The 26,429-nt window shown below is 32.1% G+C and overlaps 1 protein-coding gene and 1 long non-coding RNA gene across 3 annotated transcripts in view; one reads left to right on the forward strand and one right to left on the reverse strand.

Moving 5' to 3' along the window:
- LOC126739542 (uncharacterized) overlaps positions 1 to 20,660 on the forward strand; it is a 36,350-nt gene extending 15,690 nt beyond the window's left edge. The window contains exons 4-5 of one of the 2 annotated variants that reach the window (XR_007661649.1): positions 17,493 to 17,697; positions 17,752 to 20,660. This is a non-coding gene — a long non-coding RNA (uncharacterized LOC126739542). Of the gene's footprint in view, positions 1 to 17,492 lie in introns of both variants that reach the window. The other variant, XR_007661647.1, reaches the window with a different exon arrangement.
- LOC126739511 (alpha-1,3-mannosyl-glycoprotein 2-beta-N-acetylglucosaminyltransferase) lies at positions 705 to 25,944 on the reverse strand. The gene is made up of 8 exons (XM_050445248.1): positions 25,755 to 25,944; positions 25,253 to 25,693; positions 22,372 to 22,576; positions 22,091 to 22,319; positions 11,608 to 11,712; positions 11,460 to 11,550; positions 11,229 to 11,399; positions 705 to 5,495 (listed from the first exon to the last, which is right to left on the reverse strand). Exons 2-8 carry the CDS (start codon positions 25,664 to 25,666, stop codon positions 5,382 to 5,384), a joined length of 1,329 nt encoding a protein of 442 aa, XP_050301205.1. The 5' UTR covers positions 25,667 to 25,693; positions 25,755 to 25,944; the 3' UTR covers positions 705 to 5,381.
- Positions 25,945 to 26,429: the final 485 nt, after the last annotated feature.

The raw sequence follows: 26,429 nt of genomic DNA on the forward strand, positions 1-26,429 counted from the left end.
GGATTGTTTAGTAAGTTTTTCTTTCCATAGTTGTCTTATTAAAAAAACAAATATTTATTATTAAGTTAATTTATTTACATGTTAGGGGTATATCGTTTCATTTTAATGTTAGGCTAAAGCTCCTGATTAGTTAAGACAATAATATTTTCTAATAAAATATATGGAACAGCCTTTTTTACAACAATCATCGTGTAATTGTTTCTTAGATCTCACACTGAATTCGGTATATGGGTAATCGGCTTCTTGCTCATTGGCCATATCTTCATCGTCCAGAATTATAATTTTCATTCTTCTGAAGGATATTATCTAAATAAAAAAATATATTATTTTTTTACACATTTTATAATCACAGTACTCACTTTCTTCTGAACAAGACTTTGGTTGTCTCTGAAATGTAAACTGCTAAATCATGAAAAAAGTTCGAGCAAAAGAGTGACAACATTGACTGTCAAATACGACAATGTCAACATCGAGTTCCAGTGTCGGTGGCGTCGCCTTTCCTAGCCATTGGAACTACTAACTCTCAAGTGTCAAAAAACAAGGTATACGAATTGTGCTATCATTTGACGTCTCTCTGTTTACTTTCTCTATGGTTGTCACCCTGTTTATTTAGGATTTTTCTTCTGTTAAAGAACTGTGGTGACATTTTTTACACCGCCTTTACTGCATAAATAATTTAATTGCATAATAATAACAAATAAAACTTGTAAAATAAATAGTGTATATTTACAATGTTTTATATAATATATTCTTACAATATTTACATTAGATTAAAGGTTTGTTCTCACAGCAGTAAGAAACAAGTTTTCGACAAATACACATGCGCAATAGAGTAAAATGCGTTCGCACAGAAACTTCTGATCGATTTCAAATCAAAAGTTTGATGTTCTTACACAAATTTCTGATTGTCATCTGATAGTCAGACTTGTTTTCGGATTTATTTCAAGTAAAGTGTCAGAGAATTCGTGTAGCCAGTCAACGCCGATCTTCGGAATATGAACATAACCTCTAAATTGTTGTTTGTATTTTGTCGTTTTGTATAGTCCCTGATATTCGTTTTGAAAAATTGTATTTTAAATTGTTGGATTAGTCTAAAAATACACATTAAGGAAATAAGTGATTTTGAATCGTCGGAAGAATCTGATCAGAATTTTCTTGAATCTGAGTTATGTTGATTCCGACACAGACTTTTAAAGAAGATTTACTTAAAGAACGGATAAGGCCCGAAAATCAAAACTATTTTGATGAAACTGTGTCCCAATTTAATAGAATAGAATTTCTCGACCATTTTAGAGTAAGCCCTGAAGTAGCAAATAATCACACAATCTTAAACTCTAATAATAATATACAGCTATTTTAAGGTTGTACTGTAATTTTTTGTTTGTTTATGTTTTATTTTATTGCCCTTTTCCCACTGGCATAAAAAAGTGAGGTTATTTTTCTTCTCAACTCAACCCGTATTTGATGTTCGCACAGACGGTTTCAAATCGATCAGAAGTTGTAATATTTTACGCATGCGCATCAAAAATGGTTTGAAAACAGTTTCAAACTTGTAAGAAATTTGCAGTGAGAACAAACCTTAAGTCTTACAATTTTGACAATGATCTCGGGTGCACCTTGGCACAACATATTTATAACAAGGCTTCTAAACATTATTGGCAACACGTTTAACTTATATGCACACCAGTGTGTGCCAATAAAATTGCATGTTTTACTGAGTTAAATTGTTTCGATAGGGTACAAAATTACTATTAAAAATACGATAACAACAACAAACATTTAAGTACATTTAACTGTCACACAACCACACAACAGTTGCCATTTATAATACCATCGTTGAAATAACTTAAGAGATTAATTTCACACTAAATGCTTAATTTACAGTTTTTTTTTGGCCTTGGATTTTTCCTAGCTAAGGCCGGTATTAGACTATAAAAGATATTTGACAAAGATCTTCTATAAAAGAAATTTTATAAAATATTTTACAGTGTAATGTTACTTCTTTTAAAAAAAAATATGTTTTATAAACTATCTTTTATAGCATTTAATAACATATGATTACATTTGATAAAATATTTGACCATTTCAAAGCAATATGGCGGATAATAAGTTTGTTTGGTGCGTTGCGGCGACCAAATTATTAATTTCCGAATATGAGAGTTACGAAATGTTATATAATCATCAACATCCGGATTACAAAAATCGAAATAAAAGACTAGATACATATAAACGAAGTGCTGAAATAATAAATACAGTAAGCAAAGGTTGCAAGGTGGAGGATATTAAAAAAAAACTAAATGGGTTAAGAAGCCAATATTTATCAGAGAAAATGAAGGTAAATATTTTATTTTTTTATAACATTTTACTTTTTGGTTTATTGACATATAATACAATTAAAAGTTAATTATTTATTATTTTATTTAATGCTCCAGGTAATTCAGTCCAAAAAAAGTGGAGCCGAAGAGCATGATGTTTATAAGCCTAAGGTGTATTGGTTTCCTTTATTAAAATTTTTGGACAAGTCAACAGAAGCTGATACATCAGAATCCAATTTAGAAATCCAGTCTGAACAATCCCAAGCGGGAAGTGACATTTATAATGCCATAAATCAAAATAATGTAAGTTATATGATTATACAGGGTGATTCATTAATATTGCACGAAAATGAAATGCCGGTTTTTTTGGGTTAAATTATGACGAAAAGTTCCTATAAACATATGTCCGAAAGTGCTTCGTTTCCGAGATACAGGGTGTTCAAATATTCTTTTTTCAAACGTTTGCATTAAACTAATTTTTTTATCGAAAACGGAGGGAGATACGAAAAACACCCAAGAGTTGAAACAATTCCATCTTTAGTTGCGTCATCCAAAAAATGTACAGGAGGTTCAAAAAATCTACTAGGTGCTATTTTTTGTACAAAAAACCTAACCCGCTTACCCCGTGGGCACGTCCCTGGAATAACAAATCAACTGTCATATGTCAAAAAGATACATCATTAAGATATCCAGAAATGGTGTGAATGACATTGCAAACAGCAAAGGCATTTCTTAGATATTAATAAAAAATCGATTTTTTAAGAAAATTTGAACACCCTGTATCTCGAAAACGAAGCACTTTCGGACATATGTTTATAGGAACTTTTCGTCATAATTTAACCCAAAAAAACCGGCATTTCATTTTCGTGCAATATTAATGAATCACCCTGTATATAATTTTCTTGCCATGGAACTTTTCCAGAACCGTTATAATATGATTTAAATGCATCTCTTATTTCTCGACCATGGCGGTTCCCTCCAATATGAACCTGTCTTGTAAGAACTTGCATTTCCTGAAGATCTTCATCGATATGAACGTCTTGGTATTGAAAACCATTTTCAGTTCGAGTAAAAACGTCATGGCGTGTATATAGATGTTTTCGTCTTTCAGTTAACAGATTATGTAATGTGCAAGCAGCAAGTGTGATGCATGTAACTTTTTCAAGTGCTAAATTAATTGCAGTTAAAAAAACTCTGAATCGGGTTGCTAATATTCCGAAGCTACTTTCGACCATTCGTCTTCCACGAGATAGTCTGTAATTAAATATTTTTTCTTCCTTAGTTATATTTTTTAAAGAATACGGTTTCATAACATTGTAGCTCAGAGGAAACGCGTCATCAGCTAGAACAACATAGGGCATGGTAATATTTGTGTTCGGAAGATTTTTGCAGTCGGGAATGTTTAATATTGTTCTGTCTAGTAAGCATCTTCTTAGTTGGCTTTTAGCGAACACCCCACTGTCACCGATTCTGCCATTCGTTCCAACATCTACATACACAAATTTATAGTCGGCGTCAGTGAGAGCAAATAATATGATACTATGATAAGACTTATAGTTAAAGAAATGAGAGCCGCCCATTTCCGGACAATTAATTCGAATGTGTTTTCCATCCATTGCTCCAATTGTATTGACCACATTCCATTTGTTTTCAAACTCCTTGGCAATATTTTCCCATTCCTCTCTAGTTGTTGGTGTCTGTAAGAAAAATAAATATTTTAAAAGTTTATCTAACACATTTTTTTATTTACAGGATGACACCAGTGAAAAGGCAGAAACTACAACTTTAGCTTCCAAATCTGCTACAGATGGCATAAAACCAGCGGTTTCCATAAATAAAAAAAGAAAATCTATTCCTTACGATGACCTACTAGTTAAAGCTTCTGCAACCATGTCAGAAATGGGTAAAATTGTGAAACAAACTTCAGTGCATAATCAAACACAGGATGATGCCCTAGATACTTTCGGGAAATTTGTAGTATCTGAATTACGTGGGATACAGGGAGCCAGTAATGAGTTTGTACTAAGGCAAACAAAACGCAAAATTCAACTAATATTAATGGATACTTGGGATACTCTTGATCAACCGACCAGGCTATTAAGTCCAGCCTCATCCCAAGAATCATGAAGGTCATTACCACAGCCACCCCATCATAGTTATACTCCGTTGGAGTATAATTTTAATAATAATTTCAATGAAGAGAATGGGCTAACCAATTCCGATAATTTGATTAGCGATGCACTTAGAATGGCTAACGTGACAAGCACAGATTTTCAGCAAGAAAATATTTGAAGAAATATTGATTTGTATTATTTCATTTTTTTTGTTCCTATTTAAGTTCTAGTTTTGTTATAAATAGAAATAAAGAATCATTTTTATTATTTTTTACAAAGTAATTTTACTACATACCTTCAGATATTCATTTTTCAATGCCTGATATATGGCCTTGGACGTTTCCGGGATTATGCCTGATAGGGTACATTGAGGTATACGACTGCTGTATTGAAGACTGGAATAACTCTCTTCAGTTGCCAGAAATCGAAGGGTCACCATAAGGCGTTCCTCAACGCTGATAGGATTCCTTAAGTGTGTATTTTGTCGGGATATAATTGGTGCTATTTTTGAAGCAATAAACGTAAATGTTTCGTGATCCATTCTTAAATAGTTTTCATAACTCCTACTATCTTCAGATAGTAACTCTCTTAGCAGATTATGATGGATTCCTCTTAAATTACGCCTCGCTACCCAGGGTCTTTCCCAAAGTCGACGGTTTTTTTCTTTTTTTCTTTTTACACTAAACACATAACACATTGTAACAACAGCAGCACTCATAGCAACAGCGCAAGCTAATGCACGTCTTTCATCCATTTTTAAATAAAAATAACGTCGCGATTCTCTTTAAATTTTACAAAGTTCTTTGATAGTGTAATACTGCTCAAAAACTTTTCTTAAAAGAACTAGAATCAAACAAAATGTTTTATAAAAGATCTTTGTCAAATATCTTTTATAGTCTAATACCGGCCTAAGTCAGTCCTCTATGAAAAAAGGAATGGTCTAAGATGCGTGTTAACTCCAACTGAGTTCGTATCCCTGCCAGTTTGCACTTGGGGCAAGATGAACCGTGCGGCCGTTGTAAAAGAAAGTCACTATGCCTCTGTAAGCCATCCGTGGTACACCGCCCTATAATATTTATTTATTAATATTAAGGATACAAACGGCTAAAACCCACTACAGTTAACATATATGTCATAAGCAGTAATTATTTAATAATTATATGAATGAAGTTATAAATTAATGTGCATAATAATAATTTAGTATAAAAGAAAGATTAAGAAAAAAATATAACTTAGTTATATTTTTTTATTTATATTACCACTTGTTCCTTTAAACTTAAATCTCCTAAAATTAATGGAAATACTGATTAAATCAATTTAAACTATGTTATCGATGGACACGCTCGAGTGAAGGCGACTAAAAGCTGATTTATGTTTTATTTTTAAGAGGCCACCACTCGCCAAAATATATATGGGCTTTATAATGCTTTGAATATCCGGCATATTTTCTGCACGGTTTAAGCTAAAAGTATAATTTAAAAACTATTCAATAAAAAGACATATTTGTCATGTCTCTGTTGAATCAGAATTTTGATTTTTGTTTTTGAATTTGAGAAATCGGCTGGTAAAATAATTAAATTTGAACCCTATTTTCAAAAATTAATTCTGTAATGTTGAAGGCCTAAATCCAAAAACGGCTTCAATAGAGACATAGCTTTATGTTTTATCTTTACATTGGTACCAAACATTACCTATTTTTATGAAATTTAGACAATGAAATTACGGAACTACTGAGCCCTTCCTGAAATTATTTAATTCGAATATATTTGGAATTTAGTGTCGCCGATCCACGTGCATTTTCTCGGCGCCCGCCTCCTTGCCTTATGGTGGGGCGACCAGAGCCGGCTTTCGATCTGGCTGTATTTTCTTCTTTATATTATGTATTTTATATAATTTGGTATACTATTTTCATTTAGTTATTAGTATTTATTTGGTAAGTGTTTTTTTGTGGAAGTTTTTTGTTTACTGTCGCGTATATCTAATTTTAATATCAATGAATTTATATTTTATTGTAAGCCTCAAAGCATGCGGCGCTGAACTGGAAAAAATAGCTGTATCCCCATTTGCCTAATATGCTATTAGGTCGCGAACTGCTTGTTATAAATTGAAATACATAAATAATATTGTTTATAATTGAAATACTTGTTATAAAAACTGGAGTTCTACGTCAACTGCGATGGAAGCAAGCGTTATTGCTGAAGGATTTTGTGCCAGCATTAAAATATATAACCTTATATATAATAAAATGATTGCAGATGGCGATAGTAGCTACTATAAAAAAATTCTGGATAGTAGATCTTATGAAACATGTACTGTACAGAAAATAGAATGTACAAATCATTTGCTCCGGCACTATTGTAACAAACTAAAGGATATTTCTAAATCAAGAGGTATTCCTGGAAGCTTGAAAATTGTTTTCAGCAACAATATACTACGTTGCAGAATGGCTATTGTTAAGGCTGTACAATATAGACGAAACGAAAATAATATTTCTGCTGAAGACAAAATTAAAAACCTTAGGGATGATATTTGTAATAGTGCAAGTCATATATTTGGTGAACATAAATATTGCTCAAAAATTAAGTATTTTTGCACAAAAACTGAAAGTGATGTCAATAATTATATGGCTGATTTTCATCTATTGGGTATCGATGAAAAATTAATGGAGGCAGCCAGATATCTTGTACGACATTCCAGAAGTTTACTGGAAAATGTACCCACCAACATCGTGGAGCAATTTAACTCAATCATTGCTCAAAGACTTCGGGGTAAAAGAATCAATTACACCATGAGGCAAATTTACCAGGACCGGTGTTATTCCGCGGTTGTTTCGACAAATTTAAAAAGACCCTTATATTGCATACACAAGCATTTAAGTGGAGGTTACAGCCCTGGACAAAATATTAAAAGACTTGAGATAGAGAAGCAGAGGAAAAATAAGCGGGAAAAAAAATCACACCAAAAAGACTGCTAGACTTTACAGTTCGTGAACTAACTCAGCCCGATCCTCACTACGGAGAATCTTGTCAGAAGCCTGATTTATATGACAAGTTATTCCACGATTTAAAAAAAGAATTCCTGCTTTCTTTAAGCAAATCTGAGTCAGACTTTCAAAAAATAGAACAGCGCACTAGACTTCAGTCAGATTCTGTAGAGTGGCAGCAACAAAGGAGAAGACTGTTAACAGCCTCTAACTTCGGAAAAATATGCAAAATGCGACTTTCCACAAGTTGTTCGTGCACAGTTAAAGGTATTTTATACAAAGAGATATGTTCTAAAGCAACTTCTTGGGGCAAGAATAATGAATAACGTGCAAAACAAGAGTTAGAAGCAAAGTTTAATTTTCAAATTGCAAATTGTGGGCTTATAATTAATAGCGATTTTCCATTTATCTTGGTGCTTCACCAGATGGATTTGAAAAAAAAACTGGTTTTCTACTAGAGATTAAATGTCCCTACTCTGCTCGGAACTTTTTTATTAATGACACAATAGAAAAAAACTTAATAACTTATATAAAAATCGAAGGTGGAATATACAGTTTAAAAGAAAATCATAATTATTTTTATCAGGTTTAAGGTCAACTGAATATAGCAAAAAAGGAAATATGTTACTTTGCGGTCTGGACTTTAAAAGAAGTTATATGTATAGAGGTAAAAATTTAAAATGGTTTTTTTTTTAAATAAAACGTTGCCTCATCTGGAAAAATTCTATTTAAATTGTTTGCTACCAGAAATTATTGATCCTAGGCATACCAGAGAATTAAAAATTAAGGATCCAGACTATATAGTTAAAGAATTTGAATTGTAAGAAATTGGAAACACAAAAAAAAGATCTTAAAAATAAATAATTTTCTACGTTACATATTCAGCATTTTCTTTTGGCAAATAAAAAATTATTATTAACCATTAACTCTAAAAAGTCATATTTTCGCTTTTTTTGTTTTATTAATCTAAGACAACATTTTTCAGATTGAATAAATTATTTCGTAAAATTTCATAAAACCTATGCAGATCCGTATCCCGCGCTAGGGGCCCACCATGACGCACTTACATTTCGGATTTTGACTGAATTAAAGAATTCAAAAGTTAATTTAAAAATTTCAAAAAATCGATCTTATACTTAAGTTATTGACTTTTGACATGACAAGAGCCCCCAAAACTATTTTATTATTTACAACCTAAAAGTTTTTTTATATCACAATGATATTGAGGCAAGTTCCAATGAATGGACAAGCATTATTTATTACAATTTGTAAATGCTATAAACACTATATGGAAAAATGTTCCTGAATCTATATCCATTACAGAATTTATTAATATCATTCAAAAATAATATATAGAAAGTAACTTTTTAGAAGATATAACAATTTGTTTACTTTCATTTTTCATCATTCCAGTTCCAACTGAAGAAATTTAAAAATTATTTACGCAACTCGTCAGGTCAAACGCCAGACATTAGGTCAAAAAGGTACTGTCGTCGTGAGACCAAACTATAACTCTTTCTAAAAAAATTAGTTATTTATCCGGAACTTTTTCATTATTTTAAAACTTATTTGATATAACGCCCTACTGGTAAAAAATGGTTGTAAATATTGATATTATTTTTATTATTATAGCATAATATTTTATTAATTAGGATATAATTTTTATCTAATTTAAGATATAGAAAAAAAACGCAGAGCTGTGTTAAAAGTAGAAAAAAAAAACTATATATATTTATATCTTTTTTAATATATTTGTTAATAATATATTATATATTCTATAAGTAAAAAAAATTGGTTTTTATCATTTTTAATACTGCGTGGTTTTTTAATATTGCGACAGAATTCCGTGACATATTCCTTGTATTTCTTTACTGAAAGTTTTTCCTTCTGAGCTTTTAACTGACTATTTTTGGAAAAGAAAACGGTACGCGGTAAACTAAATTATTTTGTCTGCATTGCCCTATTTCTACTATGTAATGTATTAATATAGTTATCATTCTATTTTTTATTTTAGTGAAAAAATTATTCTTTTTAATTTAACATTTTTAGGAGTAAATGAATATCAAACTTACTAAAAAAAGTCTTTTTCCTACAGCTTTACCACCCTGTAGTTCAAAATCTAAGACGTTTAAGACACATATTAGTAAAAACTTTTTTGCCTATTTTCATCACTATAATATTAACAACATATAGGCTTTTGTTTTTTTTTTAATTGTTTCAAATAAATGATTAGAAATGGGTAGGTATATGTATTTTTTTAATAAAAAACACTCCGTACTATTTCGTTATAAAGGATTTATAACATAAAAAGCAAATTGATGAAAACAAAACGGTAACAAACTAAACCTTTTTTCATATTTTTTTTAAACTTTTAACTTTTTTTAATGCTCATACTGTATATTGTTTATTTTACCTTTAATTAAGGCATATTCGATTTCGATATTTTTATTATCTCAATCAAAAAGTAATACGTTTTAAAAAGTACTAATAATTAATATTTAATGCTGCTCACCTTTTTCAGTTTAATCTTTATTAATTTTTCTTGTATAATTAATTTAAGACGTAAGAACCGCGGCCTGTATACGGAAACTCTAGCTTGCTATAATCTAAATATTATTCCGTAAAAAAATCTAGCAAATCTAGAAAAAGAATCTTAAAATATTGCAATGTACATTGCACTTTACAGCACCTAAAACCTTAAAAAAAATTGTTCTAAATTAACATCTACCACAACTCATAGCAACTCTTGGATGTTTTAACAACCCATGTAATATTAAATACGTAATACCTAACCTTAAAACCTTGGTACGCCAATTACTAATTTATTATTAAAATTAAAAATATTATGCTAAAGCCGAAAAACAAAAATATAAGAACTAGGTATAACCGACACGCGGCAATCCTACAAACATTGACTAAAATCTAAATCACCCCGAATGCATAAACTGAATATTGCTCAAACCTATTTTAAATAATCACAGGGCCACAAAATATTCCTGAGTCCGGCAACATCAAGGTCAAGCGTCGACGAAGCGAAATCATCTTCCGATTGGCATTGAAAACACGTGACACTAGTTAGGGCCACCGCCCACTAATAGATTGAATTTGTATACCGCCCGACCCCCCCAAAAAACGCTGCCCGCATCGAATGCAAGCAATGGCCTCTTAAATTACTGAACGGAACTATTGATTGTAATTATTTATTGAGTAGGCTTAAATTTCGTGCAAATAAAGGGACAAGACTTTAACATCTTTTTTATGTTCATTTTTAAAGAAATACTGAGGGCCAGTATGGACCAGTTATCAGAATGCACCATTCTTTTGATTTGTATGGATAGGACCTACATGTTTCATACTGTACATTTAAAAGTTCTCTCAGGCATATTAATCTTAAATTTTTGTTGTTATATTATGCTACTTGAGTGCTTTATTTTTATTTTGTAATTGTTAAGTTTCTTCTCAGCTTAAAGCTCCTGGTTCCATAAAAACTGAAATTTCTTGGAAAATTTTAACATGAATTGGAAACACTAACATAAACAGTAATGAATTAAGGCAACTTTTCTCTACAAAATTTTCACAAGGTCCAAAATGATTAAATGAGATTTTTGAGGATATCCATCCATGAAAAGTTACATTTCTTATTCTAAAACTATTCAATTAATAAAATACACGGCGAGGAAACATATATTATACGCGTCTTTCCTTTCAAGTTTCAAATTATTAAAAAAACAATTAGCAGCAATTTGTGTGTCAACATTAACAACACAACTACTATTGAAACACACAAGAAAATCTTTTATCTGGCTTGGAACTTACCCTAAAATCATCCATGAGTCCCAACTTTTTGGTAATAAATTTGTATTCATTTAGTTTTCTATACATCAGGCGTACTGGTCCGTCAACACTTATATTATTATTCTTGAGATCTTCTAATTTTACTACTGGCGTTTTATAGACTGCACCTACGAAGTCTCGGTCGTAGTTCTCCTAAAAAATAAAAAAGAAAACACTTCTATTAAACTTAAAAGGTTCAAACTTCCAACGCACCTTTAACAAATACGTCAAGTTCATTTTAGAGAAGGACACAAATTCTTCGTTCAATTTGATGTATTTCAAGTGTTTCTCGAAATACATTCCGCTAAAATCAGCATAGTTTTACCATAAAAATTAATCGTCTCAAATAAAAAGAACTTACTTCGAAACCCCTATTTTACCAAAAGTCTTAGTTCTCGATATTTCTGGCCTTATACAGGACCGTTCCTTCCTCTGAGCCGGTTCTCTGATCCAATCGTCCCAATACCTTAAAAATTATTTTTCAAATTCAAATAAATTGCACAGTATTGTTACAAAGTTAGTGTTTGTGCCCTAAGTCATAAGCGAGTTAGTTTTTATTTCATAATACAATAATAATTTAACAATAAATTTGAAAGCGTATAAAACTTAAATTAAATTTTATATATTAAAACTAATTTATTCTTCTAGTCAATCAATATAAATATTTGAAAATATACTAGTAATTATAACCGGATTACATCAAACTTGGGTGGTTAATCTGTTTGGGTTTAAAATATTTGTTTACGTTTCCATTCAATTATGCGTACATTAAACAGTTTTTATCTTTTCTTTCTTACTTTTTTCTTCTAAAAAATACGTGAAAAGCTTTTAAAACCTTTGATTGCAAGCATGTTGATATTCGGAGTTTTTGTACTGATTCTATAACATTTTAAAACATAACGTTGTATTATAAATTGTACAATTTTTGAAAAGAAAACCTAACAAGCCTTTCAATTGAATTAATAATGATACTATCTAATCGATTTTTATGTAAATCCTTGTAATATTAATAAAATGTTGTTGAACAAAAAGTTTTTGTACAAATATTCCCTTAAAAATGTACATACAATACTCCATTACTAACGAAAAAATTAATGTAGTTTTTGTATTAGTTTTAAAAGTTAAACTAAACTTGTATTAGTTCTTGTAAACAATTGTACTAATAATGGCAACCATACAATATATTTTGTCCAAATGTCTGATTAAAATTGTACAATATTTCAAGAGGAAACCAAATAAAGCTTTTAGGATTTTCTGGTCTCACTCTTTAAGTCCAAATATTCTCTTGAAACAAAAATAATAATATTCAAGGAAATATTCCCTAAAAATATTGTTAAGACTTCAAACCAGTAAAAGTGAAAATTTCTAAACTATAGGGTATTTTAAGTAGTAATATCAGAGTCCAACCTTCAAGGTGACTACCCACTTTAAGATGCAATATCTCGAAAACTAATTAAGATATTCTCATGAAACAAACAGCATAATATTCACGAGAATATTCCTTTATGTTTTCTGCACTAAATCTTGTACAATTTACAAAAATGTTCTATTAAAAAAAATAAATAATTTTATAAATGCTCCGGATTTAGTATACCAAATTAACTTGTATGCACTTAGGTCTGCACATGTATACACACACATAATCCTATGACTTTTTATATGAACCAAGTGCTAGTACCAATTATTATAAAAATTCACCACTTATTGTTATGTGCAAATTATATAATCAAATTCGGTGTCATTGTGATTTGTGGAATATGGAGTCAATAGCCAGGCTTAAGACAATACTCTCTAAATGGAATTTAATAAAAAGAATCTATAAATCTAAAATTACCAGGTATATAAAAATCATTGATTTGCATTGTATTCTTTTCTTTCCAAATTGTATGTTAGTATACAAGAGTTTTGAGTGTTAGTTAAGTTCCACCTACTCTGTAAATGGATGTATAAGGCCCCTTGTCCACGGAGCCACTGGTTTCTGATGAAACTGTTTTCATACCGTAGTAACAAACCAGTTGGATACTCATTTCTCGTACACGGTAGCGACACAAACGTTATTAGAAAAATATCAGTATCCGATAGTTTATTGAAAGGCGAAGTATTTGGCTGGGTATTGTCATAAATTATGGATGATTTGGATCAGATGGCTATTTTGTACTATTACAATCGAAGATATAGACATAGAAGAAGGCGATTCTGGGTCTATCCCTACTTAGAAAGAAATTTAAACTGTAGATTGTTTGTAGCCGCCTCAGAATTGCAACTAGATGATGCAAAGTTTCATATGTTCTACAGAATGACTAAAGAAACATATAGACTCCTTCTGAATAAAGTTCATCCTGAAATAGTTAAGAGGAATGAAAATATGAGGGAATGCGTAAGTCCTGAAGAAAGGATAATGATTACTTTAAGGTAAGTGAAAAAAATGTATTTATTCGTTCTAAGGAATATTTATTTATTCATTTTTTCACATTGACATGGTAAATACATTCTGCCCAGTACAAGAAGTATTTTGGAACGATGAAACAGAAGTGATTTCTGTGCTTGTGGAGTATGTATCAATTTGAATAGTGTTGGAAAGAAAGGAATGCTGAGAATTATTTGAATAAGATGGAGATGTCATTGTAAATATAGATTCTCTTGAAAGATCACAGGATGTCCGCAAATCTCCTTCAAACTGATTTATATACGTTTTTGCTGGAGTCATGATTTCGTCTATTACATTCAGTGTTCTTCTTTTAAATAATTTCCATTGTTCATCTGACATGCTGGTCACTTCATCTAATAAACTTAGAAGGAACATTTTTCGTGTATTTTCGGCCCTGCCTTCTTGCATTTGCCTTTCCTTAAGAAAATTCACAAAAGTTTTATCCACCTCATTTAGAGGCCTTTTACGCTTGTTTGCTCTAGTATGAGGTGTTGAACTGCATTTTGGCTGGGGTATCTCAGCTGAAACTGGATTTGTTTCTGTTGCTTCGATACTGGTTCGCTCTGAGTGGAACAAGGGGTTGTTCGGTTGGTAATCTGATGCCTCAGTTGATGCAACTTCAGTATCTACTTGTAACGTTGGTTCACCAACAGTTTCAGTTTCTTCTTCCAAAAGAATTGTATTTCTTTCTGGTAAATTAATAGCTCGTGAAGGTATTTTCCGGTTTTCACAAATGGCAATACAAACTGCATAAGGTATGTTAAGTAATATTTTTTTTTTTGCACCAGAACCACTCGGAGCATATTTTATATGCCTTACAAACACTGCCCTAAGATTCTTCCATTTCTCTTAACAGGCAGCACCTGAAACAAGAAAAACCATCCGTGAAGCAATGTAAAATTTTTTTCTATAAACTTGTCTAAAATAAAAGAACGCAAGGCTTATTAATGTTTAATAATATAATAAAAAATTTAATAAGTATTTTATTAAGAATTTTTAGATAATTCTTTTTTTTAGATACTTGGCAACGGGGTGCAGTTTTGTGACACTTGGCCTAAATTTAGCAAGAGGAGATTGCGCGATCTCAAAAATTGTTGCAGAAACAACCTCTATCATTTGGGAGGTCCTTAAAGAAGACTATATGCCAATTCCTTCTATTCAAGCTTGGAAAAATACTGCTGATCGCTTCTATGAATTATGGAATATTCCCAACTGTTTAGGTGCAATCGACGGGAAGCATATTTTATTTTTTTTTATTTATTTTATTTATTTACGGGCATTACCAATTTTTACAGAAATAGCATAATTTACAATAACAATAATTTATAACCTCAAACAATTTATACTTAGTATTATTTTATATAATTATCATTTGATATTCACAACCCATCACTATCACAGTCATAGAATAAAACAGGATTAATAAATAATGGCAACAGGAGAACTTAAAAAATATACAACAAAAGAACACAATAAAATTAATTAAATTCAGTTTTCACTCCCTTGAACCCAATTATCACCTCCAAAATTGGTTTAAACCAGCACACAATAGTATGAAGTATGAATAGTATGTACACACAATTAAACAGAATAGCAAAAACCCCACAACAATATACAAAGTCACACATGAAAATCCTCAACGAACTTAGCAAAGCGCCTTGGACTTATATTGAAATCTATGTTCAGAGATGTACTATTATTTGCAAGCCTGGCTGATCTAGCAATAAAGCTATTGTACTTGATGTTTGTTCTACAGAAAGGTTGGTAGAAAAGGCTGTTTGACCTTGTATTTCTCGTAGGTATTGCTAGACCTATTGAATATAGCAGGTCTGGTGAATCTACAGAAGCAGTCAGAAGGTTATACAAATTTTTTAAATCCCGTTGTTCCCGACGAACAACAAGAGGAGGAAGACAAAACAGCTCATACAGAACCCTGTAATCATAATGGTAGTTGTCAACAGGATCAATTTTGGATTTAAATGCCAGGTATTTCAGCATTCTCCGTTGCACCTGTTCCAACCTGTGAATATAGCAGGCATAATGAGGACTCCAGACTGAGGAGGCATACTCCAACAAAGGTCTGATCAATGTACAGTAGAGCATGCGGATAGCAGGGGTATTTGTAAAATCTCTTGTGCATCTCTTGACAAAACCTATTATTTTAAGGGCTTTTGTTACTATCTCAGATATATGAAAGCTAAATGTAAGAGATGAGTCGAATATGACTCCAAGGTCCCTAATTGTTGTCACATTCGACAAGGGTCTATTGCACAAGGAATATGCGAATGTTGTGGTATTTCTACGCTTGGAGAAGCAAATACTATAGCACTTGGCTGGATTCAAATCCATGCAGTTCTGAACACACCACTCTTCCAGTCTGGAAAGATCTGACTGTAGATTGACACAGTCATTAAGAGAGGAGATAGCTAGAAAACATTTCAGGTCGTCTGCAAAACATAAGAATCTGGAATATTTAAAACATGAGTGGATGTCGTTCATAAAAACATTAAAAAGAAGCGGCCCCAAATGTGATCCTTGAGGAACACCTGAGGGAACGCTTAGCTCATAGGACATGAAGCCATTGACCCTTACAATTTGGGACCTATCTGATAGGTAGCTGCGAAACCATCTCAAGAAATTTCCCCCTACACCCGCGGCTCCAAGCTTACTCAAAAGTATCTCATGATTGACTCTGTCGAACGCCTTCGAAAAGTCGGTATAGATAGTGTGAACCTCGCCACCCCTATCCAAGACGCTCGCCAGATAGTCTGCATAAGTCAATAGATTAAGCTCTGTTGATCTCCTGGTCTTAAAGCCAAACTGCTCTGATATAATGGTAGGACCCAAAAATGATGTAAGATGTTGTGTTACAATTTTCTCGAATAGTTTTGGAATAGCGTTTAAGTTGCACACTGGTCTATAGTTGCTTACGTCGCCCTTGTTTCCTGCTTTATGTATAGGGGTCAAGTAGCTTGTCTTCCAAAAATCAGGGAAGACTCCCAATTCTAATGATTTATTGAATAAAATAAAAAGTGGATGAGACAGAACAAAACTGCATGATTTAAGGATGGAGGGTGGTATGCCATCTGGCCCTGGACCCTTATTGGTGTTCAAGCTGCAAATTTCATTGTATATTGTAGAAATATTTATGTGAAAATTGCTTATGTTGATATTATTGAAGGATAAAGATTCAGGTACAGGGTAGTTTTTGGTTGAATAAACTGTTTTGAAGTAATCAGCAAAGAGATCAGGTAGGGCAGGACCAAGAAGGCAATGCTTATCATTATAGAACATTTCTGAAGGTAGATCATTTCCTAGTCTTCTAGAGTTTACATAAGACCAGAACTTCTTTATGTTACTGTGATCAACTAAATTTCTTTCTGATTCGGAAACATATTGTTCAAAACAGACTTTTGCAAGTAATTTACACTCTGATCTTAAGCTTGAGAAGGTAATATAATCATCTCTGGAACCCGAATCTTTGAAAACTTTATGTGCCTGTTTCTTTGAAATTACCAAATTTTTAAGAGCTGGAGAAAACCACTTTGGAAAGTGCCCGCGAGACACCCGTTTTAAAGGTACAGCAATATGTATAACTGAATAAAGTATATCATAAAAAATATTTAACATAATATCTAGGGAATCCTGTTGAAGTACATAATTCCAATTAACCTGTCCAAGAAGTTCATTAATTAAATAAAAATTTGCTGAATTATAATCATAATAATATTGAATATCAGAATTAAAAAATTTCCGAATTCCGGATCTACTAATTATAATTACAAACAATACTATTCTGTAATTTTGATGGCTTGTAGCGACGCCGATGGACTTTTTACGATGATCGAAACAGGATTTGCTGGTAGAAACAGTGATGGCGGCATATTTAGAGCTGGTCGAATGAAACAATGGATACAAACGAATGGAAACATTCCTCCAGCTTCACGCTTACCTCACGATCCACAGGAAAATTATTTTCCTTTTTACCGCGTTGCAGACGAAGCATTTCCGCTTTTAAAAAATGTAATGAGACCCACAACGTTCCTTAGACAACAAAAAACGCATTTTTAATTATAGATTAAGTCATGGTAGGAAAACCGTTAAATGTGCATTCGGCATGGCGCAACACCCACTCAAAGACAAGGCCGTAGTGCTTGGCGCGTGACGTCATCGATGTGGGCCACCGATTTTTAAAAACCAAGGGATTTCATATGCTAATATCTCAATATTTGGCTTATTTTAAAAAATGCTAGGAATAGAATAGAGTTCAGGAAACATTCAAAGGTATGTTTTAGTTCTGGTTGAATGTCAGGTTAAATATTATGGTGTAATATTAAATGCAGACTCCCAACTCCCCTACATCTGCGCCAAAATTCAACATACATATTTAGGTATTTTTTTATTTTTTTTATACCATTAAGTAGTAAAAAATGTTATTATATACACATAAATACATATATTGACTTTAAAAGCTTAAAAAGCTTAGGTATACTCCAGTTCATGTAATTTTTTAATTGCAGAAAAAGAAGCACATTTTTTCTTCGAGGTGTCAAAATCAGAAAAATAAAATTTTTGGTCGGGTTTAGAGTTAAGCCAATTATTAAATACACATTTAAGTAAGTGAACTGTGTCAAATAGGTAAAATAATGGTCTCTGATTATCTATGGGATGAGGATAAACAATGCTAAGTTGGACTGCAGTTGAAAAATGACTAATGGAATTATTATCACACTATTAAAAAACTATGTACCCAATCTCCTCTAAATTTTCAATAATTGTCTTAATAAAATTATAAAGTATGTCTGATGTAATTTTGGAGATGGGAGCTATGTGAACTACTTCCTTAAAGCTGGAACACACACTTGTAATCATAAAAGTAAATGATGAGGAAGTTAGAGACTTATTATTGACTGATATTCCAGTGATATTACCGCCTTTATAGTCCATGTAAGGGTCAATATGAATTTCATCAAAAAGTAGTGCCACAAATCTCCCATGATCCTTTAGTAAACTAAACACATTTCGGGCATAAGTTAAAAACATTTTTTTTCATCTATGTGGGGATCGGTCATGTGTTTGTTACAAATACCCATTATAGTTTGAGGATGTGGTAAAATTAGGGATCCATAATCTCTTAAATACTTGTATGCATGAGGACTAATAGTATAGATTATAGAAGTCAAAATTATTGTACTACTTAAATATCTGTACCTTTCCTTTGCAATTGTAAGCAAAGCTAATTGTTCACAAATAAAATCTAAAGAATGCACTATTTTGTTGTCTTCAATGTTTTTAAAACTTTTTAGTATGTTTGACACAAAATCGAACACATGTTTCATTTTATTTATGTGTTTTAATGGTTTGGCATGATCGAGAATAGTATTGCCAAGGGTATTGGTAGCAGTCTCGGTAGCAGTATTTGTAGGTGGCAGATTTAAGTCACAGTCGGGGTTGTCATTATTGGTAACATTTTCCTCCAAAGGCAGGGTAATAATAGTAAGGTCTATTGCTTCAAGTATTGCATATAAATCATCTAAACTATGGGAAGTATATGGAGTTTTAAATTTTGATGTTGCACAAACTGGCTCGCTATATAAAAAAGTTTCAAAAGTTTCAGTCATGGTTTTAGTAATGTAATTCTATTGTAAAAATTTTACCTGTGTTGGAATCTTGAACTTAATATGTATAATAAAACGTATAATAAAGTACTTTTTATTATACTACCTTCAGAAAAATGAGCTTCACATACTTTGGTGTTTTTTGTGGGCTCAAAGTCTTTTACCCATTTTCCCCTTAGATTTAGGTATATCCTTAGGAAAACCGAAGACATGCACTTTAGATCCGTTTTTATAGTTTCCGTTACAGCCCGGAACACAACACTTTTGAGGCATATTTACACTCTGGTATAAACTACAAGCCGAACTAGGAGAAAAACATGAAATTAAACACGAACTTAAGTATTAAAGTCTGATATAAACAAATAAAACCGCGACCGAGAACCGGTTTTTCCGAGGATCTTTCTAGTCCGAAATTACGATTTTGCGATTTAAAAGTATGCGAAGAGTTTACATAAATATAACATACACGTTTCGCGGAAATAAACAGTTCCGATTTTAGAAAAAAACACAAAAATGGGCTAATATTTACTGCGGATCTCGTCAGAAATCCCGGCAACCACAGAACATAAATATAAACAACCTAACCTCTCGTTTCATCAGGTCGCACAACTAGTAGATGCGCCATTGTCAGATTTATATAGAAAGAACTCCTATTGGCAAGTAACAAGGTATTAGATAAATGATAAAATTTGAAAAAATGGAAGTTTAAATTATAAAAAGAGAAGTAAGGATGCACTCTTTTTTTTAACTAAATTGTAAAGTAAGAGCAGTTAAAGATATAGATTTAATTATTTTAAGATAGTAATAGATCATCCTAACGTTCACGACAATCTGCAAAGTTTGGCAGCGTTGCAGGCAGCCTTCCGTGGACGAACACCGGCAGCGTCAACAGCTGAATTCACGCGAAAATCAACCCGAAGTGCATGGCCCAAACGTGTGACGTCACGAGCAAAATTTTTTGGAGCGCTTTGTCCTTTTGTAGAGGTGTTATTGCATGGCGTCGCAAAAATGTCAAGTATTAGATACTCCTATACGGTGTCTCAAACTACAGACAGTCATTTATATAATAAAATGTGTATGTATTCTCCACAATTTTATTCGAAGGCATATTCCATACGCATGGAATGTGCAAGAGGAACAAGATAACCTAAATGTTGTCATAATTCAACAAATGCAGCAAGAAAATGCACTGTTTGATATCGATAATCGTTCAACAGCATATAATTTAAGAGATTATTTAGCGAATTACTTTTTGACCCCGCGCGCCTAACTTCCATGGCAATGGAAATTTATAACTTAAAAATCAAAATTTCCTAATATTTGATATTTGTTACCTATTTTGACAAAAATAAAACTTATTTTCGTTAACCATGAGTTTTTTTGCTCAACCAAAAGCAAAATTCGAGCGTAAAACCTGACATGTCCAAATTCTTTAGTTTCTTGTTACTTAAATGTTTCTTTTTTTATTTTTTCAAGACGGGCTTTGTATATAGGCAACTACAGATATAATAAAAATACAAAGAAGATGTAAATTAATATAATATAATATACTTACCTGTCATATTCATTTCTTTTCCTATTTTATTTCATGCCGCTTCTGTTATGTCTTTTCTGGAGTATTGCGATAATTTATAATTGTACAAACAAGGAAATTTTTCCACTTCCTGGACAAATTTTATGTTCAAACTTTGTTCATTCATATTTTCGCGTTAAATATCCAAACAAACTATCACTCGGCGACCGACAGTGTAGTCTCTTGACGACTAATCATTCGCAAGTACGCTACCGATCCGTGACTGGTACGTCCGTGTACGAGATGCAATTTGAATCAACACGCAGGGACGCACAAGAAACTGGCAAGTGACGAAAGTATTGAAACAGTCAGAAACCAGTTGCTCCGTGGACAAGGGGCCTAACTGTTAAGTTTGTACTAAATAAATAAAATAAAAAAAAAAGAAACCCAATCAATAAGCAACAAAATCATAAACAATGAATTACTTTTATGTTTTCACTAATTTAAATACCAAGTTATATTATAATGCAAAATTCAGTTGTACAATAAGTTTTCGAATTTACTTTTTTTAAATTTGTAGGAAGCATATTAGCAGAGTGAATTACATTTCTTTGATAGGCCGTTTCGTTAATATTTGGTATTAAAGCACAGCTACTTTTAACTAACCTAATATTTTTGCAGTGTTCCTATTGCTTTAAAGCTTGGATTTTTACAAATCAGCTCACAACTGCTTCGATGTAATTTCAAAAGCAACACTTTAGCCTCTTTAAATAATTCTGCTTTGGAAAATCTCTTTGTTATGTTTAACATTATCTTAAGTATATATTTTTATGATAATATTTCCTACATTCTACATTACATGCTGTAATGCGTTGTGAGTATGCTTTTAGCGCAACAAGGACAAATAATCGGTTTCCCGGTCATTTTTTTTTTGGTCCCTAAGGTTATTATGTTATGCGAAATCTCCTTACAGATAGATGAAACGCTAGGCCTCTCTAAACACAAGGAACTGGAATTTGTTGGTTTTAACGGTTGGTATGTTTTTTTTTTTCACAACACACACACAAAACTAAATCTTAATTAATTACTTAACCGGGTTTATATCATAGACCCAATCTTTTCCAACAATGTAATGGTGCAAAATAGACTAAATTTACTCGCGCTATTTAGGTTTAATGCCGGAGCAAGAATTTTATGTCCATATACTACGAACCCATAATAGTTAATCTACGATCTAATATTATTAAAATTTTATTTACCGTGTTAGATAAAATAAATCACTTACGATCTAGGCCATTTTGTGTACAATTCCAACCACAAATTCCTAGTCAACATCCAGCCTAATCCAGGGAAAAAGTCGGTTCTATAAAGTAAATCCGGCCGCTCACTATTCACCAAACCTTCTTTTCCGTTATCATTCCAAGCGCTAACGCACCAGAGCGTCGGATCCCTCTTTAACACCGGATAAGTTCCTAAGAAATACTCGTAAAAGTCAGGAGAAATCTCCAGATCATCTATAAAATAAAGTGTGAAACTGGGAGTTTAAAATCGTTTATAAAACAGTACCTTCAACGATAATTACAGTACTAAAATTAAAGTTAAAAAACATTTGGTTTAGAGCCCAACCGTAGTGCCGGGCTATTTTAAAATATCCCTTGAACTTCTTTTCTTTCGGTGGTACTTGTATGTCTGATTGGTCCGGTTGTTGGATAAGGGTTAACTGATTTCCGTAGCTCCGGATTGTATCCGCTGTATCCTCATGGTCACAATCCTAAAAGAGATGAACTTTGAATTAAAATTAGCATTATTCTTTTATTTATTAACATAGGATAGATTGTACAGAGTTAAGCTTAGATTTAATAAATTAAAGTCTAGGAAAGTACAATTTTATTGGCTGCTAATTCAATGACATAAATTAAAAAAATCAAGGTCTGCACCATACTTCATATAGTGGACGAGATTCTGTTGACTGGGCAATGAACTAAATAAGATGTTCCAGAGTGCGGAACATGCAAGAAGATTTGATTTCGAGTGTGACGAGCCGGTATTTCAAAAGTGGCGTGGCATTCTGGACTCCTAATATCGTTATTCAAAGTCTTGTATGCAAAACACACTTCATAATATTCCCTTTTGTCAGTTAAAGAATTTAAGCCAAGATAAGACTCATTAGAAAGATTTATACAGATTTCGATAGAATATATTTCAGAAATGTATTTTCAATCTTATTAATTCTCTCAATATGTATTTGGTTGTAAGGACACCAAATAACACTTCGAAACTCCAGCACAGGCCTAACAAAGGCGACATATAATGTTTTAAGTGCAAACACATTATTAAAATTCTTACATGTCCTCTTAATGAATCCTAACATATGATTAGCCCTATTAATCATTTCATCAAAGTGAGAATGGAAGGTCAATGAAGTCTCCAGATAAACTCCCAAATCCGTCATTACATTAACCTCTTCAAAAATAACATCAATGATTGAATATTGTACTGCCCGCTTACTTATTAGATGACAAAATCTCATAAATTTACATTTTTCTGCATCGAAAAACATAGCATTAGCCATGAAAAAATATATCGAATTGATTAGGTCATACTTGCGTAAGAGGTTCCAATATGTTGAGCTTAAGGAATCTAGGTCATTTATCTTTATGAGCACCGCTGGGATTCCTCAGGGTTCCAATCTTGGTTCTCTTTTATTTTTGGCGGCCATTAACGGCTTAATATGCAACATTAAAAAAGCAAAAGGTCTTCTACTTGCTGATGATTTCAAGTGTTTCTTACAGATTGACTGCATTGAAGACTGTCACAACTTACAAAATGATTTCTCTAATGTTCCTAACTGGTGTAACATTCATAGCTTTAAATTAAATGTCAGTAAGTGTGCTTGCATGTCATTTACTCTCAATAGTAGACCTATAGCTTTCAGTTATGTAGTAAATGATGTGGAACTAGAAAGAGTAACCGAACAAGTCCTTAGGGGTTCTTTTTGATAGTAATTTATCTTTTTCTTCCCACATTTTGTCCAAGTTTAGCAGTGCCCAAAAGATTTCCGGCTTTATTGTTAGAACCACCAAGGAGCTTAGCACTGATGTCAGCCTCCATCATTTTTGATAGCTTGGTGTTGCCAATCTTGGAGTATAACTCCATCATATCAAATCCTAACTCTTTTTTCACTCTTTATCTTAGAAACAGCTGCTCTTATTCACAAAATTCCCAAACTACCCTCTGACACTGGCCATTTGACTCGTCGTGTAAATGATGTTCCCCTACCTATTCCTATGTCTTCCCTTACCAAAAACTCATTAATTTACATAAGTAAAAAAATTTACAATCATGTTCCTCTGTGTGTTAGACATATATCGGATGTTAAAAAATTTAAAAGAGAGTTAAAGTCGCTTTTATTGGCTAAGGCATATTATAACCTGGATGACTTTTTTAATGATAGGTTTTAATCTTGGACATGTTGGAAAGTTTTCTTTTTTTTTTTCCTTTTTTCTTCTCTAGTTTTGTCAACAAGTTTACCTTTATTTAGTAATTGATTGTTTTATTTAGTTATCTTTAATTTAAGTATGTTCAAAAAGTTTTGTCTTCTTGTGTTTAATTTTGTTCATTGTTTTGTCAATTTTTGAAATTGTATTTGTGTTTTGTTTTTTTAGCTTGTAGGATGGTTGTACACAAGATTATTCTTACGTAATATAGCACATTTTCTTTCTTTCTTTCTATGGTCTCCCTTATATAACATTTGGATGGCTCTGATTGAGGGGGTGCAAAGGAGGTTTCTAAAGTGTATGTGTTACAGGAAATTTGGTGTTTATCCCTCTAGAGGTTGCGACAATGAACACTTATTGTCGGTGTTTGACAAGCCCTCTTTGATTAAGAGGAGAATTAAGATATTCTTGTTAACCACTTATAAAATATTGAAAAACAATATTGATTGGCCTGACATTCTTCGTCATCTTCCCTTTGCCATTAACAGATTAAATTCTCGTAATTGCAGAATGTTTTACTTAGCGTATCCACGTACAATTGCCACTTATTGTTATTATGTGTTTTATTATATTCTTGTAAATTGGCTGTGCCATTGAAATAAATAAATTATTTACACAACATAAATTAGGTTCATTGCCTCTTTATATAATTATGTAGTAATGCCTGGTTATAATAAAGTAAATAAGGAAAAATGTATTTCCTGTTATATTGTGAGAATCAATTAGTAGGAAGCTGTGGCATGTGATTTATTTAACTTTTGAATTATGATGCCACACTATCTAAATTGTCTTATAATTTTAGGACTTTGTATAGTTCTCTTGTAACTTATTGCCCTCAAAACTACCAATGCTAAGTCAGAAATTAATAAAAGGCATGCAGGATTTTATTAATATTTAGAAATAAAAATAAATAGTAAAATTTTTTTAAAGTATCGTTCATGCTCACTTACCTGACTAACTATAATAGGAAATTTATCTGGATCAGGCCTGTATTCCAACAGTTTATCCAAACATCTACTAACGCTCACCCTATTGCAAGCAAACACAAGTACAGGCAATTTATTCTCTTGAAAGTCAAAATTCACTTTCGGAAGCAAGGAGACTAAGGGCTGTGTAAATAGATTGGCTCCAGTTTCTTCTATTTTATTGAGTTGCTTTTTTTGCTCAAGAAACTTACGGGTTTCCTTAATAATTTCATTGTTTGACTTAAACTGTTCCTGTATGCCATTTTCCAAGTGGGATATTTGGTTGAACAGAAGTTTTCTGTGCTGCTCTCCGAAACCTTGAGAGAAATACAGGAACACCACAGTGAACCAGGCTATTATAATACTGATAAATACAAAAACAGTGCGTTTTAGACGCATGTTACGTTAATTAAGAAAGCAGCGATGCTAAAAACGGGTAATAATAGTTAATAACAAATATGTATATTAATTTCAAAAGGCTTCTTACCCTTGAAAACATGTTCGTGATTGCCTTATCTTTTTACATATCGTTTTTTCAATTGGATTCCACGCTGGCACTTTAATGGTACCTGGACGTTTTTATTTCATCAATTAATGTTTTTACCCATGTATAACCTGAGATAACAGATCGTCAATTGATCAGTGTGGAATTCCACACAACAAAAAATTTGATGACATCCTGACCTGACATCTTAATTGACAATCAGCTGACATTCTGCCGGCACGCTTGCGGTGTTGCCAGACCTTACCACGGGAGTTTTGTGATTGAGATTTTAGGCGGATAACCACAATTTATTGGTAATTACCGCGGTTATCCTTAAGACTGCTTACTACCAATACCTCCTATATGCAAAAACCAGAATTTTACAGGAGGAAAAAAAAACGTTTAAAAAATTAATTTAATAATTTTTAAGTGCAAAGTTATTAGAACATTATTGATTAGGAATTTATTTACTTTAAGTGAAACAATTTTTATGTAATTTGTAGGAAAAAATTCGTTTTTAACCCTCTACTGCATGAATTTTCCAAAAAAAAATTTTTTTTCTGGAAAAAATATATTTTTATGCTGTATATCTTATTTTTCGACGTATACGTATTAAAAACATTTTTTTTGTTTTATTTTTTTATTCTTAGCCAAAAAAAGAAATGTTCCCGAAAGGGA

This window comes from Anthonomus grandis, chromosome 8 (assembly GCF_022605725.1).
Source record: "Anthonomus grandis grandis chromosome 8, icAntGran1.3, whole genome shotgun sequence".
Classification (NCBI taxonomy): Eukaryota; Metazoa; Arthropoda; class Insecta; order Coleoptera; family Curculionidae; genus Anthonomus; species Anthonomus grandis.

Coding starts and splice junctions, on each gene's coding strand:
- LOC126739511 (XM_050445248.1), bottom strand. CDS start 25,666: ATGCGTCTAAAACGCACTGTTTTTGTATTTATCAGTATTATAATAGCC. Junction 11,713..22,090: donor TACACAAAATGGCCTAGATC/GTAAGTGATTTA, acceptor ATAATTTTTAAG/GTATTGGGACGATTGGATCA. Junction 5,496..11,228: donor GACTCATGGATGATTTTAGG/GTAAGTTCCAAG, acceptor TAAATATTATAG/GGCGGTGTACCACGGATGGC.